The following is a 19584-nucleotide window of genomic DNA, read 5'->3' on the forward strand; positions in this document are numbered from 1 at the left end:
ACTGTTTTGGCGTGCCTTTCCAGCTCAGCAATAATCGCTAAATGGACCATCATGGCCTGGTCCTCGTGTATCTCTGAGCCTACCACTGTGTTCTCCTCTGTTAAGATTTTTCGTAATTGTGTTTTTAAACCATTTATTTGTGTCTGCAATTCTATGTCATCCAGACTGTTTGTCACAGAAGATTCTGTATTATATGCTATGAAAACATCATTCCAGGTTCCCCTTCTTTGTCTCCCCGCATTGCTAAAGTACTCAGTGTGGGTAGTGTACAGTTCTGTTTTGTCTACATTGGAAAAATCGAATGCGTAGAATTTCCTGAACATTTCTCTTAACAGGGTCTGGTATAGCTGTTCCGTCTCTTTGGGGCACCACTCAGGTAAGCATACCTCTGTGAGGATTAGAATCACAGAAGCTACTGCATAGTGCACCCCCAGTATAGCACCTTTTCGGTCAGCACTAGTACCAGCCCATTCCCTGGTCCCTTGGTGGTGGCAGGGCACTTCTCCATATGTGTCCTTACTGTCGGGGCTGTGGGCAGGGGCTTTTGGGCGCATGCCACGAGTTCAGTGGCCTTAACTGAGGCTGGAGAGGATGGATACATGTGTAGGTGGGAATCCCATTCCACCCCCTTCCCCTTGTCCAGCCATGCTGCGGAAAAGATAATGGATACACCCGTGGGGCAGGTCTTCCGCGATCCCCACATGCAGACATAGATTCCCTCTTCCGATTTCCACCACTTGTCCCAGCGCACGCTCACCCCGCCATGGTTCCCGGTAATGGTGCGATGGGTGTCATTCTCCAGTCGTTCCCAGTCGGCTGTATCATCCCCCATATCTCAGCTCAGCTTCCTGAGCCACCACCACCTTCCCAGGGGAATCTGTCCTCTGCAGGTCAGGCACACGCGTTTCCCCTCAGTGACCCTGACCCGTGTGGCCACAACCTGTATGCTGGGGCGGGGGGGAGGCCTCCCCGTAGGTGAACCTGGTCTGACTGGTGTATCAGGTGGAGTTAGATCCCAGCCACTCTGGCCATCTTCCCACATGGGAATAGGTAGTGATCTCCTTCACGTTACCTTCGCTGCCCCTTGCAGTCACAACCGGTGCTCTCTCCCCTGAGCACCCAAAAATGTGGGAGTCCTCCACGTCACCTCACCTCCCATCGGCCATTGCTATCAGGGTGAGTGGGAGCATACCCCCCATCCTATCAAAATCCTTTCTGTAGGGAGACATAAGAGCATATAGCCAGGTCCTGGACAGATTCGCTGGCTTGGGTAAAGCATAGTCGAGTCTTGCGACCTCAACTCAATACAAAACACTCTTAAACAATAATACTTAAAAACTACCAACTATCTTACTTAAAATTTAACTAAGGCACCCAAACTTAATCTCAAAACTAAATAACAGAAGCTATGTACATACGCTGCCGGTTAATCCCTGTTCAGGCTACAGCACACTACTCCCTTCGGTGTGGCTGCCCTGTCCTGTACCTTTGGTCCCTCGCAGCCTGTCCTCAGATCGATCCCTGACTTGAGGGGCTGCCCTTTTAAACTGGGGAGCTGGTGACCATGGTTTCTTTGGCTGTGGTGTTCGTGGGGACCTTCTAGGGACATTGGCTGGTATAGGTTTTCTGGCTGGTGGGTCTTCAACTCGAGCCACTGTCCCCTCTTGTGCAGTCTGTGGAAGCTGCTGGCTGGGGATTTCTATCCTCAGGCTGTACCCCTTCTAAACCTGTGTCAGGGGCAGGTAACTCTCTGCCCTCAGGTCCCACCTTGTCTGAGTCCCAGATGAGCAGGAGAGTGTCCCAAATGGTGGGTGGGATGGCCCTTCCAAAAACAAGCCACTGCATCTGCTTGTGCTCTTGCTGCAGGCTGAGGATTTTTATCCTCAGAACTTGCCCCAACTGGCTGCTCCTTTCTCTCGGATTTAAGCAACTAACATTGGTTAATGTGGAACCATTTGGTGCACCGAGGCAGCTTTATGGCATACACCATGGGGCTTGCCTTATCTACAATGCTGTAGGGCCCCATGTATAATGGTTCTAGACTGCCTACCCGAGCAAAATTCCTAACCATAATCTGATCCACTATCTCCCATTTGTGGTGCGTACGGGGTTCTAGCAGCAGTTGGCTACTCAGATGCTGTTTTCCCATGTTGCTAGCAGGCTGCCAGTGATCCTGTTTAAGGAGTTCAAACAGATTCCTGATGAAGCTGTCCCAGTTTACCTCTCTGAGCTGACTCTCCGTGAGCACCGGGGCTAGCACATGGGTGGGGGTCCGCATAACCCTACCAGTCATGAGCTCGCGTGGGGAATACCCCATGCTTTTTGACTGGCTGGCTTGGATCCCCATTAGAACCAACAGTAAGACTTCTACCCACTTTCTAGCTGAGGCTACCATCTCTTTCCTCAGCCTTTCTTTCAAGGTTCTATACATCCTCTCTACAATCCCTGAGGACTGTGGGTTGTGTGCAACGTGCCATTTCTCCTGCCGAGAAACATAAGGGTATTCTGCATGACCTGCCCGGTAAAGTGGCTCCCTTGGTCGGACTCCACGTACTGTAGTAGCCCCCATTGTGAGAGCACCTCCCTGACCAGGATCCTGGCTGTACTCAGAGCCGTGGCTGTTCGGTACTTCTACCCACGTTGTAAATACATCCACCAGGACTAAGCAATACTTATAACCTCCCTGGGCGGTGGGTAGGGGCCTGATGTAGTCAACTTGGATCGACTGCCATGGTCCCTCTAGTCTCCTGATGTGTCCCATAGGTACCTTCCTTTTGCGTGGGTCAGGATTGTTAGCAGCACCCACCAGGCAGCTGGCACAGAACTCGCGGACATCTTCCCTGAGTCCTGGCCATCATCCTGCCCGTTCCACCCACTGCCAGGTGGTCTCAGGCCCGGGATGCCCCTCTCCTGGACCCTCATGGACCAGTTGAAGGAATTCTCTCAAGTGCTGCTGTGGTACTACCCATTGCTCTCCCTTAAACAGCATGCCTCCCTTTACAGAGAGGGCCCCTGTGTAAGGGCCCTCTACCCTTTTCCTTTCTGCCACTGCACTGAGAACTGCCTTGAGGACGGGGTCTTGGGTTTGGACCATCTAAAGGTCCGGGGTTAAAGCTAGCCCTGCACTCCCCCATGTCCCATTCCTACCCATGACTGCTGCTATAGGACGGGACCCATATGAGCCCCAGAAAATGCCTGTGTGGGCACCCTTCTTAGCAAGCACCTCGGCCTGCCGGTTGCCCTCGTTCCGGGGTTCTGCGGAGGAATGGGCTTTCATCTTTTGGATGAAAACCTCCCCTTCCTCCCCCACTGCTGCTAAGATTTTCTCCAGCAAGGTTTCACTGTGAGGGGTCTCCCATCAGCCGAGGTGTATCCGCGGCGGGACCAGATGACCAGGCACTCTGTACACGAATTGCTGTACGTGAACATGCTGTCCGGGCAAATCGTGTTTGGGGTGGGGAAGATCTCGGGGTGTGTAACCACGTACACTATCGCAGACAGTTCCGCCTGCTGGGCACTCATGGTGCTGGGGAGATTAATTGCCAAGACAAGGTTTGCCACTGGGTCATAAACTCCACACCCCATGAGTCGCTCACCAGCAGATACTGTGCTGGAACCATCCACATAGATTTCACGACCTGTGGGATGTATCCCAGCCTGTAAACCTATGTCTACTTCCCAAACCCCTTCTATGGAACACGGGTGGGCTGTTCCAGGATATACCAGGTTAGCTGCGAGCTTTGGCTCACAGAGTCCTTTTACTTTTAGGTCCAACTGTGAGAGAAGCCAGGCCCAGCGAGCAATGCGGGCACTGCTCATTGTCCCATCCTTGATTCTCCCATCCAGGAGCACCTGGGTGGGTGTGTGATAGGTAAGGACGGTGATGAGAGAGGTGCCTGTGAAGACCAGTGATCTTTTCAAAGCCCAAATGTGTGGCCAAGAGGTGCCTTTCACAATTGGAGTAGCCCTTCTCCACATCTGTGAGTATCCTGGAGGAGTAGACCACTAGTATCAGCTTGCCATGCCGTTCTTGGAGCAGCACAGCACTCAGGCTGTCCCTGCTGGCTGCTGCCTCCAGGAAGAACTCTTTCCATCCATCTATGGCCCCTAGAGCTGGTACGGGCTGCAAATCTTTCTTGAGTCTGACAAATGGTGCCTGGCACCCCTCATCCCAAGCCTACTCCACTCCCTTATGCAGGAGTCGGAGCAGAGGGGCTGCTGTGGCCGCATAGTCCTCAATGAAGTCTCTGCAGTACCTGGTTAGCCCTAGAAACGATCTCACTCCCGTGACTGTGTTGGGGACTGGTAACTCCTGTACTGCTTCCCGTCTAGCTTTATCTATGGCCCTTTCCCCAGTGCATATTGTCAGGCCCAGGAACTTCACCTCCTGCTGGCTGATTTGAACTTTCTTTGGGTTCACTTTAAAACCTTCCTGCCCGAGCAGTTCCAGCAGGTCGGCCAGAAGTGGGCCATGCTCCTCTCTCGACACAGTGAATAGGCGCAGGTCATCCATGTATTGTACCAGCCGCCTGGGCTAGCTGAAGCCTTTAAACTGTTTGCCATGAATTGGTGGAAAATGCTGAGGCTATTGTGGAAGCCCTGAGGCAGACAGTTCCAGGTGTACTGTTGCCCTCTAAAAGTAAAAGCAAACTTGTACTGATCCTCTCTCCTTAAAGGGATGGACCAAAACCTGTTGGAGATATCCGGCACCGTGAAAATGGTCGTGGATGCTGGGACTTCCTATCAGGTCGGCAACTGCTGCTACTGTGGGTGCACAGGCTGGGATGTTACTGTTGAGCACCCGATAGCCCACTGTGGCCCTCCAGGAGTTGTCCGCTTTTCTAATCGGCCACGTGGAGAGTTGACGTAGGTAGCTATCGGTCTCAGGAACCCCTGCTGAACTATGGCTGCTTCCATGTCCGCTTCCCTGGGGAAGTTATATTGCTTTTGTGGTTGGGCCATAGGGTCCCCATTAAACTGACCTCAAACCCGTTGACACTCCCACAGTCGTGTTTGTGTGTGGCAAATGTGGCAAGGTGGGCTCACAAATGCCTGAAACTCCCTTGGAGTATTACTGACCATGAGTTCGAGGTTATAACCCTCTTTAGGCTTCATGGTGCATAGGGTCCCCTTCCCCTGTTTCCCTGGGATGGCTGCTACTCCGCCTTCCTTTCCTGTTTTTGCCCCTCATAGGCAGTGATTCCTCAAATCCACTAGCATCCCATGGCCTACAATAAAGTCGGCTCCCAGGATCCCTTTTCCACCCTCCACTTCCCACTTCATTAGGATACAGGTCCACTTAGAGCGGAGTGTTCCTAAATGAATGGAAAATGAGCCAGCCTGTTCTTTACCTGTGAATCCCGACAGACTGTATGGGACCCCGTCAATAGAGGTGAGGTGGTGGGGTTAGCTGAATGGATCAAGGTACATGATGCTCCCGTGTCCAACAGATAAGTCCCCTTTACCTTTTCTATCTCCATCTCAATGAGGGGTCTCTTCCATAAGTCGTAGGTAAGGGAACAGAGGTAAACAGGCTGCGCTGGCTCTAGTCAGGGTTGTGGGTTAGATGGGGCTGATGGGGTCAGCGCACAGGTGGTGGCTGCTACCTTCCCTGGGCAAGTAAATAGGGTTCTCATGGCACCCAAAAATGACTCGACCTTGGCGGGAGGGATTCCTGTCTCTACCTTTTGGGCTGTGTTTGAGGAATTCTTTCCCTTGTTATTTTTCCAAGGATCCTTACACTCCTTCCTCCAGTGTCCATTCTTCCCACACCCATAACAGTTGAGCTTTGTGCTGGAAGGGTTATTCCCTTCTTGATGCCGCTCCTTCCTACTCTGGCTGGGTTTCATTTCATGCACTTTCTCTTCAGGTGAGTGTGCATCGGTTCCTTTACCACTACTGTAAGCTATGTTCAATTGTCTGTGAGTTCAGCAGTCAGGGAATTCTTTCGGCCAAACCACATTCCTGCCGCGGCCCTGACCTGTGGCAAGCTGTTTGCCACCAGGCAATGGAGCCTGTGGGCCCGCTGATCCTGGTCCAGGTTAGCCCGGTTAGGCGTCTCACTGCATGTGCTCCTATACACCGGCCACAACCTGTCTGCAAAAGCCTGCGGGCGTTCTCCTATGAGTTGCACTGTTTTTTCCACCTGGGAGAAAGGACTTCCCTCATTCATCCACATGGCCTCAAGATCTTCCTCCTTGAGCTCCCCATAATCACACTGTCCCATCTTACATTGGTCAGAGAGGGACTGGAAGAGCTTACTCTCCAGGGAGAATAGCAGCAATATGGCTTGTTCAGCATCATTGCACTTATTGATGCTTGCTGCTTGTTCCACTTCCTTGAAGTGGACTGAGGGATCCCCATTTGCTGCATGTTTAGTTAAATGGCTTACCATGGCCCTAAGCTGTTGGGTGCTGTGGGGAACTATGAACTGGTTTTGGAGGGGTCCCTCATCCCCATTATCAGCAGACGGGCTGAACGGCCAGGCACATTGGCCCCGGTCCCAGCCTCTCTTGCTGGAGGTTTTCCTCAGATTCTGCCCCTAATTTCGCACCCTCCTCCTGTCAGATTTTCCTAAAGCTTGGCGCTATGGTGGTCATGGGCCCTCCTGCTCCTCAACCGGGTAGTCCCTTGGCACTACCTGTGGTGTCTGAACCATCCTCCCCAAGTTCCTGTGAAGTCGAGCTGGGCTGCACTAGGGCTTATGAGGCACACCATGCCTTTTGCCGTCCTTAGGTTCAGACTCTATCTGCTTCTGGGAGGGGCCATGGTCTGCATCCTCAAACCCCTGTGCGCTCACTATCTTATAGGCTGCCTATAAGCCTTTTTCTTTCTCCTCCTGCTCTCTTATTTGTTTTGCTAGGCGGGCATTCTTTTCCCGCAACCCCAGCTCATTGTTCTTGGCCTTGGTGACCTGACACTGTAAATATTCCTGCTGGGTCTTATGCTCCCCCACTAACTGCACCCTTTCCTGGTTCAGAGCCTGCAATGCTAACAGTAACTTCTCCCCTGCTAGGCTCTCTGTTTGGACTTCCAGGGCTGAGTTCCAAATCTCAGCTGCCTGTGCTTCAACAAGCCTGTCCAAAAGCTGGATCTGTTTCTTGAAGCACATCAGCCAGACTGCCTTTCCTATGGATTTTTTATGATCCTTTCCTTCTGTCCATTTACCTACAACCAGCCCAGCCTTTAACAGATTAGTAACCCATTTTTTTTCCATATTCACCTTACTGAACAAATAATTTGAAATCATCTCTTCCATTACAATTCTCTCTTCCAAATCAGTGTCCACGGCATCGCATCCCTTTTGCCAAGGTCCTGTCACGGTTGCCATTATGCAGGGTGTGGTGGTGTGTGTGTCAGCTTCATCTCTGACTTCTGAGCAGTTTGAATTACTCCCACTCCCTGGGTTCTAGACCTTGGACTTATTTGGGGGTTGTGACAAAGTGCAGCAGACAACTGGTTTTAGTGAAAGAAAAAAAAACTAAGTTTATTGAAGTCAACAAATGAATTTATAACATTAAGATCACGCTGAGATTATATAGGCCTACAAAGTACACTTAGTTAAGAATGGAGAACGCATGGCATAACGAGGGAAAATCACGCTACTAATCCCCTTACCCTTGTCTCACCCCAAAAGCCTAACTAAATTGAACTAGGAGAGGTCAGGGATTATGCTCACCAACCAGAGTTCCTTGACAGTTTAAAATCCAGCCAGCTAAGCCATTTGCAGTTTTGGGGTACACTCTTTGTGTCCTCTGGGGCCTGTCGTCCCCACGTGGTCCTGGACTGTGGAATTGGCGAAGGTTCTTCAGTTGGGTGGAGGGCACGGTTGTGGGTGGTTGATCTTCGACGAGGGCTGTGGTTGCGGCCTTGTTGGAAACTCTGCTTCAACCACGCCAAAACTGCTCATGCTTCCCCTTAATCCGTGAAGTGTAGATGGTGGTAAATTGCAGTCATTAAGTTGGGTGATTTCGGTAAAGCTGCCTTTGGCAAACTTGCAGCCTGTTGGAGACACTTGTTGGCTTGTCCCAGGGGATGGAATCCTGGTTCGATCTGCAGGGTAACTGAAGAGACTGTCTTGTTTTTGTTTTTACTTGTGGTCTCTGCTAGAAAGCTCTTGCCAACCCCCCCCCACCCCCCCCCCCCCCCCCCCCCCCCCCCCCCGCCCCCCCGTCCCACCCCCCCAAGCAAAAGAGAGAGAGAAATCACCTGCTTGTTTTTGCAGGGGTATTTCTTCTTGTTTCTGTCACTCTCTTGAACTGAAAGCCATTGCATATGTGGAGTATTGATAGGTTCACATAATTGCATTGATTGCTGCCTTCCTGCCTTGGTAGTTAGTATTGATTTTTTATGCAAGATTTTGATGGGCTTGTTTCATGTAAGATAAAGCCTTTCTTTGGGTTGATTGTTTTAAAGGGAAGAATGCGTAATCGGACTCCTCTCCTTGTCTAGTTTCAGGCAAACAATCCACACTGTGCTCAACAAGGCTGGGCATGTCCAGTCCCAGGCCTTCAAGGGCCTAGCCTCCTGTCCGCAGGGTTCTACACTTAACTCAGCATTTGGGTCCTCTGCCATAAAAGTCCAAAAGTCATATCCTTGTTGATGATATGAAAACTGTGGGAATTTTGTGAACCATTCAGGAAGGACTTCAAGGATTCTGACCCAGCAACAATGAAGGAATGGTGATATATTTCCAAGTCAGGATGATGAGTGGTTTGGAGGGTAACTTCCAGGTGGTAGTATTCCCATGTGTCCGCTGCCCTTCTTCTCCTTAATGGTAGTGATCATGGGTTTGGAAGGGGCTGCTGAAGGAGCCTTGGTGAGTTGTTGCAGTCCATCTTGTAGATGGTACACACTGCTGCCACTGTGCGTCGGTGGTGGAGGGACTAAATGTCGAATGTGGTGGATGGGTGTCGAATAAGCTGGCTGCTTAGTCCTGGATGGTGTCAAGCTTCTTGAGTGCTGTTGGAGCTGCACTCATCTAGCAACTGGATAGCATTCTATCACACTTGTGCCTTTTAGATGATGGACGGGAATCAGAAGGTGAGTTACTCTCCACAGAATTCCCAGCCTCTGACCTGCTCTTAGTCCAGTTTAGTTTCTGGTCAAAGGTAACCCCCACGATGTTGATAGTGGGGGATTCAGTGATGGTAATGCCATTCAATGTCAGGGGAGATGGTTAAATTCTCTCTTGTTGGAGATGGACATTGTCTTGCACTTATGTGACGTGAATGTTATTTGCCAATTATTAGCCCAAGCCTGGATATTGTCCAGGTCTTGCTGCATATGGGCAAGAACTACTTCAGAATGGAAGAGAAGGAATAAGAGTTATCAAAAGGCAGATATGAACTTTATCAATAAATAATCTAAATGTGGAATGGTTAAATGGTGAAAGAAAAAAGGCATCAGCCAATCCAATAGGGGTTGCATTTTGTTAAATTGGCAATTTCAGAGTTACAAAGACAGGCAGAAGATCAAGGTTGTTTTATATTTCTGAAGGTAAGTGGATAGATTAACAATAAATGCTGTGCATTGGAGTCTTACCTTTGGTGGACATCACTGAGCAAGTTGTCTTCCTCATTTCCATTTGATTGTAGTTTTTGGATAAGGATAGCGGGGTCTCTGAATGTTTGTTTATCAAGACCATTTCCAATGCTGACATTTAAGCATGTCACATTAAAATGATTTAACTAGAAAGCTCCTACTCACCTTTGCAAGCTTTCAATCCTTCTCCACCGCTCTGAATCTGAAAGTGGGAGAGTGTGTGAGGCGACTCGGTAGACAGGGAATAAAGGCTGCCACAGGAGCAAAATACTGTGGATGCTGGGAATCTATAATCAAAACAGATAATGCTGGAAGCACCCAGCAGCCTCGGCAGCAACAGGAGAGAGAGAGAGAGAGAGAGAGAAAGGAGACAGGTCGATGACCTTTCATCAGAACTGGGACAAGTTACTGAGGTAATAGATATTTGGCAAGTCCAGGGGCAGCAAAAGGCAGTGGGAGAACAAAAGGGAATATCTGTGATAGGGTGGAATGCAGGAGAGATAAAATGGCAAAAGTGCAGAGGAAGGGGAATGAAAATGGGAGAAATAAAGAAAAAGAAGGTCATGTCTAGAGGAGGCATGAATGGCAGAATCATGAAAATCTGCCCTTTGAAAGCAAATAAAAAAATCAAGGAAAGAGGAAGGATACAAAATGGGGGCAGATGTTGTGATCTGATTGTGTTAAACTCAATGCTGAGACCGGAAGGCTGTTAAGTGCCTAATCAAAAGATCAGATGCTGTTCCCCAAGCTTGCATTGAGCTTCATTGGAACTGTGTAGGAGGCTGAGGTTAGAGAGGTCAGATTGGGAGTAAGATGGAGAATTAAAACGGCAGGGCCACTGGGAGCTCAGGGTCATGCTTGTGGATTGATCAGAGGCATTCCACAAAGCGGTGCCCCAGCCTGCGTTTGGCCTCCCCAAAATAGAAGGGACCCCATCGTGAATAGTGAATACAGTATACTCAATTGAAAGAAGTACATGTAATTCACTGATTCACCTGAAAAGAGTCTTTGGGTACTTGAATAGTGAGAATGGGGGAGGTTGCATCTCCCTCCGTTGCAGGGAAATGTGCTATGAGAAGGGTTGGGTGTGTTTGGGGTATTTGGTGAGTGGATTGGGGTGCCATGGAGGGCAAAGTCCCTTTGGAACACTGAAAGGGGAGGGGAAGATATGTTTGATGGCAGATTCACACTGGTGATGGTGGAAATGATGGAGGATGATGTATTAAATAGGGAGACTGATGGGATAGGAAGTGGGGACAGGGGAGCCCTATCGTGGTTCTGGAAGGGAGGGGGGTGGGTGAGAGCGGTAGTGTGTGAAATAAATCGGACATGGTGAAGGGCCCTGTACACAAAGGTTGGGTGGTGAACCCTTGGTCGAGAAAAAAAGGAAGACATGCTAGAAGTGCCAGCGTGAAAGGCTGCATCATCAGTACAGATGCAAAGGAGATAAAGGAACTAGGAGTCATTGTCATTGTTCCCATAGCAACACCTTTTGGAGGGTGAGTGGAGCTGAAGGAGAAGTTGTTCAGAATGAGAACAAGCTCAGCCAGGAGGAGGAGAGTGGTGTTGGATGAGAACTGGTAGGGCATTCATTGAAGGAAGTAAACAGCCGTCAGGCTATCCAGCTGAGCAGATGGAGGTGTGGAGGGATTGGATGTCCATAGTGAAATGAAAATGGTTTGGACCAGGAAACTGTTGATGTGATGGGGATGGGTGGGCAGAGGGGGGGAACAGAAGAGTACTGGCTGGAGGTGGGAAGAGACTGGATAATGGGAGAAAAATTAAATCGAGATAGGAAGAAATCAGTTGAGTGCGAGCAAATCAGCCTGGATCTGTGGGTGTAACAGGGCAATTGTATTTATGGTGCTTGGAAAGGAGGTTGGAAAGGTGCTGGTCAGTCTTAGGGGCTATGTGGTTGGAAGCTGTGGAGGGAAGATCTCCAGAGGAAATAAAGTCAAGCACAATCTCAGAAAAGAAAGATGGACATTGATATAGCACATTCTGTGACCTCAGGAACCCACAAAGTGATTTAAGTCAGTTGAACACATGTTGAGATGTTGTCAATGTTGGAATGTGGGAAACGGGGCAGTCATTTTGGCACAGCAAGATTTCGTGAACAGCAATGCGATATCCCCCAAATAATCATTTTCATAACGATGTTAGATGAAGGATGATTATTGATCAGACCATGTTCTTGTAATAGTGTCATAGGATCTTCTTTGTCCACTTGAGATTACAGAAGGGGTCTCGGTTGAACGTCTGACCCAAACGACTCACAACTGACGGTATCCTGGATGGTTATTGTGCTCAAGTTTCTGGAGCAGAATTTGAATACATAACATTCTGCCTCAGGCGTGAGTCCTTGAACTGAGCCATCACTGGCATCATGGTCTAAGTGGCCATTGTTTTGCTGATAATTAATTTCGATTCCATTTGTAATTCCTTAGTTGATGAAACAGTCTGTGCCGTGCACCACAAGACCTGGACCACATTCTGGGTTGGGCTGATTATTGGCAAATAGCATTGGCACCGCACAAAGCCAGGTAATGGCCATCACCAACCAGAGAGAGTCTATCCATCTCCAGTTGGCTTGCAATTAATGATTAAACAAAAGTGATCAAATAAATCTTGAGGACCCACAAACAAGCCTTTCTTCTGTTTGGTTTATTGAATAAAAAGTACACAATTTTGCAATCTGCACTCAGGAATTACTTCGTTTTTAACATCAATACAACAATGGTTATCCCATTGGTTTGGCTCTCATGTCTCATTATATTAATAAAGGCGCAGATTCAATGGCATGACCATCATCAAATCCCCCACCATCAATAATCTGGGGGCTACCAATGACAAAAAGCTCAGCTAGAACAAACATGTAAATACCATGACTGCAACAGCGGCTCATAGCCTCGGTATCTTGCAATGAGTGCCTCTCCACCATACAAAAGACACAAGTCAGGAGTGTGATAGAAAACGTTTACCTTACCTGGATGAGTTCAGCTCCAACAACTCCAGAAGCTCAATACAAGTCCAAGGCAAAGCAGCCTGCTTGAATATCAGCCCATCTATCACCTTAAGCACTCTTCGCCACCAGCGCACATTAACAGCAGCACCTGCAAAGTGCACTGCAGCAACTTGTCAAATCTCCTTTTCCAGCACCGCCCAACTTCGAAGACCAGAAGGGCAAGGATAACAGGCACATGGGGATCATTTGCAAATTTCCTTCTAAGTCAAGTGCCACGCCGGTTTTTTTTATTCTTTCACGGGATGTTGGCCTCACTGGCTTGGCTAGCATTTGTTTCTCGTTCCTAATTGCCCTTGAGAAGGTGGTGGTGAATCACTTTCATGAATCTCTGCAGTCCATGTTGCATAGGTACACCCACAGTTCTGTTAGGAAGGCAGTTACATGATTTGGACCCAGTGATATATTTCCAAGTCAGGATGGTGTGTGGCTTGGTGGTGGTGTTCCTATATATCTGCTACCCTTGTCCTCCTAGGTGGTAGAGGTCATGAGTTTGGAAGGTGCAGTAGAAGGAACCTTGGTGAGTTCTTGCTCTGTATCTTGTAGATGATACACACTGCTGCCATGTGCTTCGGTGGTGGAGGAACTGAATGTTAAAGGTTGTGTGTAAGGTGCCAATCAAGTGGACTGCTTAGTCCTGGACTGTGACAAGCTGCTTGAGTGTTGTAGGAGCTGCACTCATCCAGGCAAGGCTTGACATCATACTCCTGACTTGTGCCTTGTAGATGGTGGACAACCTTTGGGGAGTCAAGAGGTGAGTCTCTAGGAGGTGCATCACTCTTCCTGTATGTTGCTGGATAACAGTGCTGGAAATCACTACCTCCCAGCACTGTGGGAGTTTCACCAGCCGGAATACAGTCATTCAAGGACCAGCTGCTTAAGCGGAACGAGAGATGGGCAATACATGCTAACGTTAGTTAATAATGAAACAAAAGTGATAAAGTAATTCCCGGGAGCTCAGAGGCCGGCTTTTCCTCGGCTTAGTTCATTTAAATAAAAGATACACTTTTTTGAAACATGCGCTTAGAAATGACTTAGTTATTAACACCAACGGATGAACGGTTAACCCATTGGCCTGATATTCCTGTCTCGCTGAAAGGCGGCCATCGGATTATTTATCGCCTAAAGTTTAACGGGCAAATGCAGGGAAATAGCTGAAATGTTGAAACGGTAGCATGGTAATAGTGAATTGCTCCATTGCTGCGAGTGGGAATCTCATCGGAGCAAATCGGTGCTGGAAGATCAGTTACTGTGATTGGAGGGGAGAGAATTTATTCGGAGAATTTATTCAGATTACCAACAACCTGCAGTATTTTGCTTTTATTTTAGAACTTTTTCGGCCAGTTATCCGGAGCTGAAACAGCGGTTACGCCCTGATTAGCAACATAATTTGAATTGAAAGTATTAGTTCGACAGGAATTCGCGGGAGTGAAGAGAATCAGGCTCCCACTTTGGGCAGGGATTCCGCAGTTTTTGGGCTTAGGGTCGACAGATAGTCAGCGGTTTTGAGTTTTTCCAGCCATGGCTCAATCCCGGACAGAAGTAAGGAAAGATTTTCTCAGTGAAAGTGTGGGTGAAAGTGTGGAGATGGGACATGTTGTCCGCATTGTAAAATGACACTTGTCCACCCTCATAGTCCAGGAAAACCCCAATCTTCCGGGGATTCACACTCGGGGTGAGGGGGGTCAATGAGGGGGAGGTGTAAGCAATGAAGCCTCTTACGGGTAAGAGCCACACAGACCAATATCCGGTCTCAGGTGTCACTTTGGTTTTCCACTTCCTGCTAACGGACTCTTTGACCAGGCCGACACCCCACCACGTCTTGTCCTCCACCTCCACCTCCCAGTACAACCTTCCTGATATAAACCCGGTAGTTCCCAGGACGCAGGGTGAGTGCTCAAACCTCTCCGGGGTGTCAGGGAGCGGCTGACGTTTGCTTCCGAGTCTCACACTGGTCCGGTCCTCAGACAGGATGAGCCAGGGATTCGCTGTGTCCGGATCCAGAATCAGAGAGCCTGGAGCTGGGGGAAACGTTAAAATAAACACAAGTCCGTCATTTATTTGAATTCTGAATGACTTTATTAAGAAAAGTCTCTTGTAATTTAAGGAGGGTTCCGAGGCTTATTGCCACTTGGGATTGTTTGGGTTATAGGGAAGCCTACGAGATAGTTTATGGATCCAATGGAAGTTAAGCAAGCGTAACAAAAAAAAAGCTCCACAGAATAAATGCTGGAAATACTCAGCAGCGGTGGACAGAGGAACCGAGTTAAAGTATCTGGTAAAAGCAAATACTGCGGATGCGGGAAATCTGAAACAAAAACAAAAATACCTGGAAAAACTCAGCAGGTCTGACAGCATCTGCGCAGAGGAACACAGTTAACGCTTCGAGTCCGTATGACTCTTCATCAGAACTGAATTCATCATTGAACTGAGTCGTACGGACCTGCTGAGTTTTTCCAGTAACGTATCAGGTAGCTGGCCTTTCTGGTGAAATCCTCGTTCTACTGAAAGATCATCGCCCTGAAACTCGCTTTCTCTTCCCACAGGTGCTGCCTGATTGCTGAGTATCCCCAGTACTTTTTATTTTTACTTCAAATCTCCAACATCTGCAGTATTTTACTTTTGTCTTGATGTTATTCTATTGTTTTACCAGAACCTCCATGTAGAATTTATAATAAAATTACAGCGAACTGCCAAAACCCTTTAAGCCTTTAAAGTGGAATGTGGATGCTCGATTATACGTAATCTGTACTTTAATTCAGTACTTGGAACATGTTCGTGGAACTACTGGGGGACTTCATTACATCTACATTCTTCAAGTACTGACAGAGCCCCGAGGACAATACAACGAACAGTTGGTGCTGTGAGTGAAGGGACAACGGGACGATGGACAGAATGGGGAAATAACCACTGGGGTTCTTGGCACACTCAGATGATAAACCAGACAGGGTGACAGTCCTTTACATATTCTGATCCAGTCAATGAACATTGAACCTGGATCAGGGGTTCCCTTGAGGTTGTCAATAATGAGGCCCATTTCGGTGTGTTAACTGTTACAGCACGATAAGAAATGATTATAGCCCCCTCTGTAGCAATAGCCGTATGGAGGCGCCGGTTCTGCAATCTGTTCAATGGTGGAGAAGCGCCATCGTCCGGAATTCTTTGGTACTACAGGCTCTCTGTGGAATTCTACTGTCACCTGAATTTCAGTGATTGTGAAATCATAGCAAATAGGAGGAGGAGTAGACCATTCGATCTGTCGAACCTGCTCCACCACTCAATAAGATCATGGCTGATCTGATTCTAGCCTTAACACCGTTTCCCTGCCTGTCCCCTCAACCCTTAACTCCCTTGTCGATCAATAATCTAACTCAACCTCGAATATGTTCAATGACACAACCTCCACTGCTCGCATTACAAAGATTAACGACCCGAGAGAAGAAATCCGATCTCATCTCCGTTTTAAATTGTGATTGTTGAATGTTTTATTATTTACTATTACCCATTGTGAATCGGCTTCAAAGTGATTTAATACTAAAACCTCCAGGAAGGAAAGAGATTTGAATGAATCTACCCTGACTGTATAGTTTAGGGATTCCCTTCACATCCCGTGCTTTATAGCTGTCCGCCTGTGTTTCAGTTGGTAACACTCTCGCCTCCGAGTCCGAGACTTTGGGTTCGGATTCCACACCAGCGATTTGAGCCCAGAATGTAGATCGAGACACTCAGCGCAGCACTGAGTGAATTCAGCGCTGTCGGATGTACTGTCTTTCGGATGGGAAGCGAGGTTGCGCTCAGCCTTTCAGGCGGACGAAATGGGTCGATAGTGCAACTCTGGAGAGCAAGGGGGTGATCCTAGTGTCCTTATTAACGTTGATCGCTCAAAATAGGTTTCTGGGATCTGGCTTGCGCATTTTGACTGTTACCCTTCCTAAATTGAACGTTACCTCAACACATTGGCTGTAAAGCACTGAGGGAGCCCCGGGATTGCGAAAGGTGCGATGTTGTTTTTTGGATCTTTCGTGCTGTGTAGAGATTTTCACTGAAAAAGCACTTTCCTTCAAGATATTTACAGAGAACAGGTTGTCGAATTTTTTTTACTGGACCGTCGTCTCTGGCATAAACTCGGGCTATTTTTAAAATCTGATTTACAAGCTTTGGAAAAATGGACGCAGGAATCTCTTTACCTGGGGTGATGCTGTCTATCATTTCTTTCCAGATTTTGTACTGCAAAGGTGCCTTGAATATTCCCAATGGCAGTTTTCCATTGACCGATGATAGTCCCTGAGTGTTTCGAACAAGCCTTCAAGTGTGAAATTTTCAATATTAGAATATTTAAGGCCATTTCCAAGTTATGACTTCATTAATGCTTTGTATAGAGAGTGACAAACCTCCTGCCCTGACGCAGCTCCTCCTGAAATAAACAAGGAGAGAGATCTAAATTCTTAGGTTTCGGTCTGGCCATGTAACATTAGAATATAGTGGCTATAGTTTTTGTTCTCAATAATCCTACACCCTAACGTCTCTCTATAGGACTCCCTTCGTATCAGACATTCCTTAAAACTTACCTCTTCGACCAAGCGTATGGCCACGTTCATATATCACTTTTAGAGGTTTGTTGTCGAGTTTTGTCCAGTAATCGATCCTCATCAGGCGCCCCTAGTGCATTTTTGCTCGGTTAGAAGGGCTATCTAAATTCAAGTCGTGGTTGTGTTTGAACTGAATCGTCAGGCCTACCCAGTGAAAAACCAGCTTCTCTCCCGATGAAAGGAACAACAACCGTCAGTGAGCGAATGAGGGGGAGAAGGTGCCGTACTAGTAATATCACTGGTAATCCAGAGACTCAAGTTGGAGTCATGGGTTCAAATCCCACCATTGTGGGTGGATCAGTAAACCTGGATGTTTTTTCCAATTATTCGTTCATGGGATGTGGCTAGGGCCAGCATTTATTGCCATTCTCTAATGGACCTTGTTCAGAGGGCATTTAAGAGTCAACCACATTGCAGGTAAGGATGGCAGATTTCCTTCCCGAAAGGGACATGAGTGGACCAGATGGGTTTTTACAACAATCGATAATGTTCATGGTCATCGTCATTGTAATTCAACCATCTGCCGAGGCGGGATTCGAACGCGGGTCCGCTAGACCAGCGACAATACCACTACGCCATCGCCTCCCCTCGAAGACCATAGCAGCAATAATTGATTGTCGTATAAACTAGGGAAGGAGAAAGCTGGCCGATATGTGACTCCAGACACACGTCAGTGTGTTTGACTCTTAACGGCGCCTTGAAATGGCCTAACAACCCACTCAGTTCAAGGGGAAATTCAGGGTGGACAACAAATGCTGGTCTTGCCAGAGACCCCCACACCCCATGAGAGAAAAAAAATGAGTTGGTGATAAGATGAAATGAAACTTCTTCATGAAATGCGTAGGGACGACAGTGGGACTTGAATGGTTATTTCTTTTGAGGATAGTTTTACTGGCCCGTCAGACAAATAATTGACAGTGTTTATGGGTTCTGTTTCGCAACAGCACTAGTTGCTCAAGTTGTTTTCAAGCATTCCGAACGCGGTGGTGGTTTATGAAAAGAATATATACCTGCAGAAATCTGGCTGTAACTTGTTCGTCCATTCGTCTCTGTAACTCCAATATCTCTCCCTCAATACAATCTAACTCCTTTTGGATTGCATTGAAGTTTTTCATCATTGGAAATAAAATATTCATCTCCTCTTCCCTGAGATCTCTGAGGAAACGCTGCTCTTTCTCAGTGAGAATCTGGTGCATTTTAGTGAACTCGGATGTGATGTGGGTCTGCAGACTGCTCGACTGTTCCTACCAAATGAAATGCGAAACATAATTAATGTCCCGCGGTAAAGGGAACAAAAGTAACCGAGGTCCCAGAAAATCAGCACAGGGAGACCTTACCCTAACTTCGCAAATCTTCCGTTTCTGTTCCTGTTCGGTGTCCTGAACCAAAGCCTTTCTCTCTGTAGCCGATTTTAAGCATTTACTCAATTGATCCTGGAGTTACAACAGAAATTAAACTCCCCCATTATTGAAACAAAGAAGTGTACCCTAAAAAAAGATTGAAATCGAATAGAAAGCATTATTTTTTACCCGGTACATCTCTGCAGCCTCGTCTATCGGCAGGAAGTTGTGAGATTTGTGTTCCCGCGAATCTCTACAAATCAGGCAGATTAATTTCTTGTCAGTTTCACAAAGCAGCTTCAGTTCTTCCTGATGTTCCTCACAGTAAAGTTTGCTTTCCTTCTCTTTCTGATTTAGTACCAGATTTCGAGCTTTCTCGGCCAGACTCGCTAACGCCCAGTTGACTTTTAAAACACTCTTCTGATGCTTCCCTCTACATTCCGGGCAGCAGTTTATCGCCTTCTTTCTCCAATATTGTGTGACACAGGAGCGGCAGAAGTTGTGTCCACACTCCAGTGAAACCGGTTCGGTGAAGAAATCAAGACAAATGGGACAAATTGCCTCCTCGGTTAAACTCTCGGCCTCCTCCCTGGAAGCCATGTTCACACACAGCACTTGCTGATTCAAACTGATTTCAGTTTCGATGTTTTTGTGGTGATGGGCCATGCAAGCATACCGCGCATGTCTGTGAGACTCACCAACCTGCCTGCCGATGGATCTGTCCATGACAGTATCGGTAGGAGTGACCAGCGCACAGTCCTCGTGGAGACGAAGTCCTGTCTTCACGTTGATCCATCTTGTTGTGTGGTACTGTAACAGTGCTAAATGAGATAGATTTCGAACAGATCTCGCAACTCAAGGCCCTGTGAACCATCAACATCAGCAGAATTGCAGTCGAACACAATCTGTAATCTCATGCCCCAGCATATCCCCCACTCTATCGTTACCACCAAACAAGGGGATCAGCCCTTGTTCAAAGAAGAGTGCAGGAGGATATGCCAGGAGCAGCACCAGGCATACCTAAAAATTAGGTGTCAATCTGGTGAAGCTGCAACACAGCCCTAATTGCGTACCAAACAGCATAAGCAGC

The 19584-nt window shown here is 47.7% G+C and overlaps 2 protein-coding genes across 3 annotated transcripts in view; one reads left to right on the top strand and one right to left on the bottom strand.

Annotated features, from left to right (window-relative positions):
* LOC121291302 overlaps nucleotides 1-19584 on the top strand; it is a 197120-nt gene that overhangs the window by 76008 nt on the left and 101528 nt on the right. The gene's annotated exons all lie outside the window — the stretch shown is intronic.
* LOC121291582 (nuclear factor 7, brain-like) lies at nucleotides 13205-19137 on the bottom strand. Of its 2 annotated transcripts, XM_041212988.1 has the most exons (6): nucleotides 18684-19137; nucleotides 18492-18587; nucleotides 18165-18398; nucleotides 16957-16979; nucleotides 16753-16868; nucleotides 13205-14586 (listed from the first exon to the last, which is right to left on the bottom strand). In XM_041212988.1, exons 1-6 carry the CDS (start codon nucleotides 19092-19094, stop codon nucleotides 14045-14047), a joined length of 1422 nt encoding a protein of 473 aa, XP_041068922.1. In that variant the 5' UTR covers nucleotides 19095-19137; the 3' UTR covers nucleotides 13205-14044. The 2 variants fall into 2 exon arrangements, with proteins under 2 accessions (XP_041068922.1, XP_041068923.1); XM_041212989.1 differs by lacking the exon at nucleotides 18492-18587 and having other exon boundaries at nucleotides 18684-19136.

This window comes from Carcharodon carcharias, chromosome 19 (genome assembly GCF_017639515.1).
Source record: "Carcharodon carcharias isolate sCarCar2 chromosome 19, sCarCar2.pri, whole genome shotgun sequence".
Lineage (NCBI taxonomy): Eukaryota > Metazoa > Chordata > Chondrichthyes > Lamniformes > Lamnidae > Carcharodon > Carcharodon carcharias.

What these genes read in the sequence shown, in the direction of transcription:
- LOC121291582 (XM_041212988.1), bottom strand. Translation starts at nt 19,094, where the DNA reads ATGGCTTCCAGGGAGGAGGCCGAGAGTTTAACCGAGGAGGCAATTTGT. An exon ending in GGAAGATTTGCGAAGTTAGG is followed by an intron (nt 18,399 to 18,491) that starts GTAAGGTCTCCC and finishes TTCATTTGGTAG; the next exon opens with GAACAGTCGAGCAGTCTGCA. An exon ending in GAGCTGCGTCAGGGCAGGAG is followed by an intron (nt 16,869 to 16,956) that starts GTTTGTCACTCT and finishes TCACACTTGAAG; the next exon opens with GCTTGTTCGAAACACTCAGG.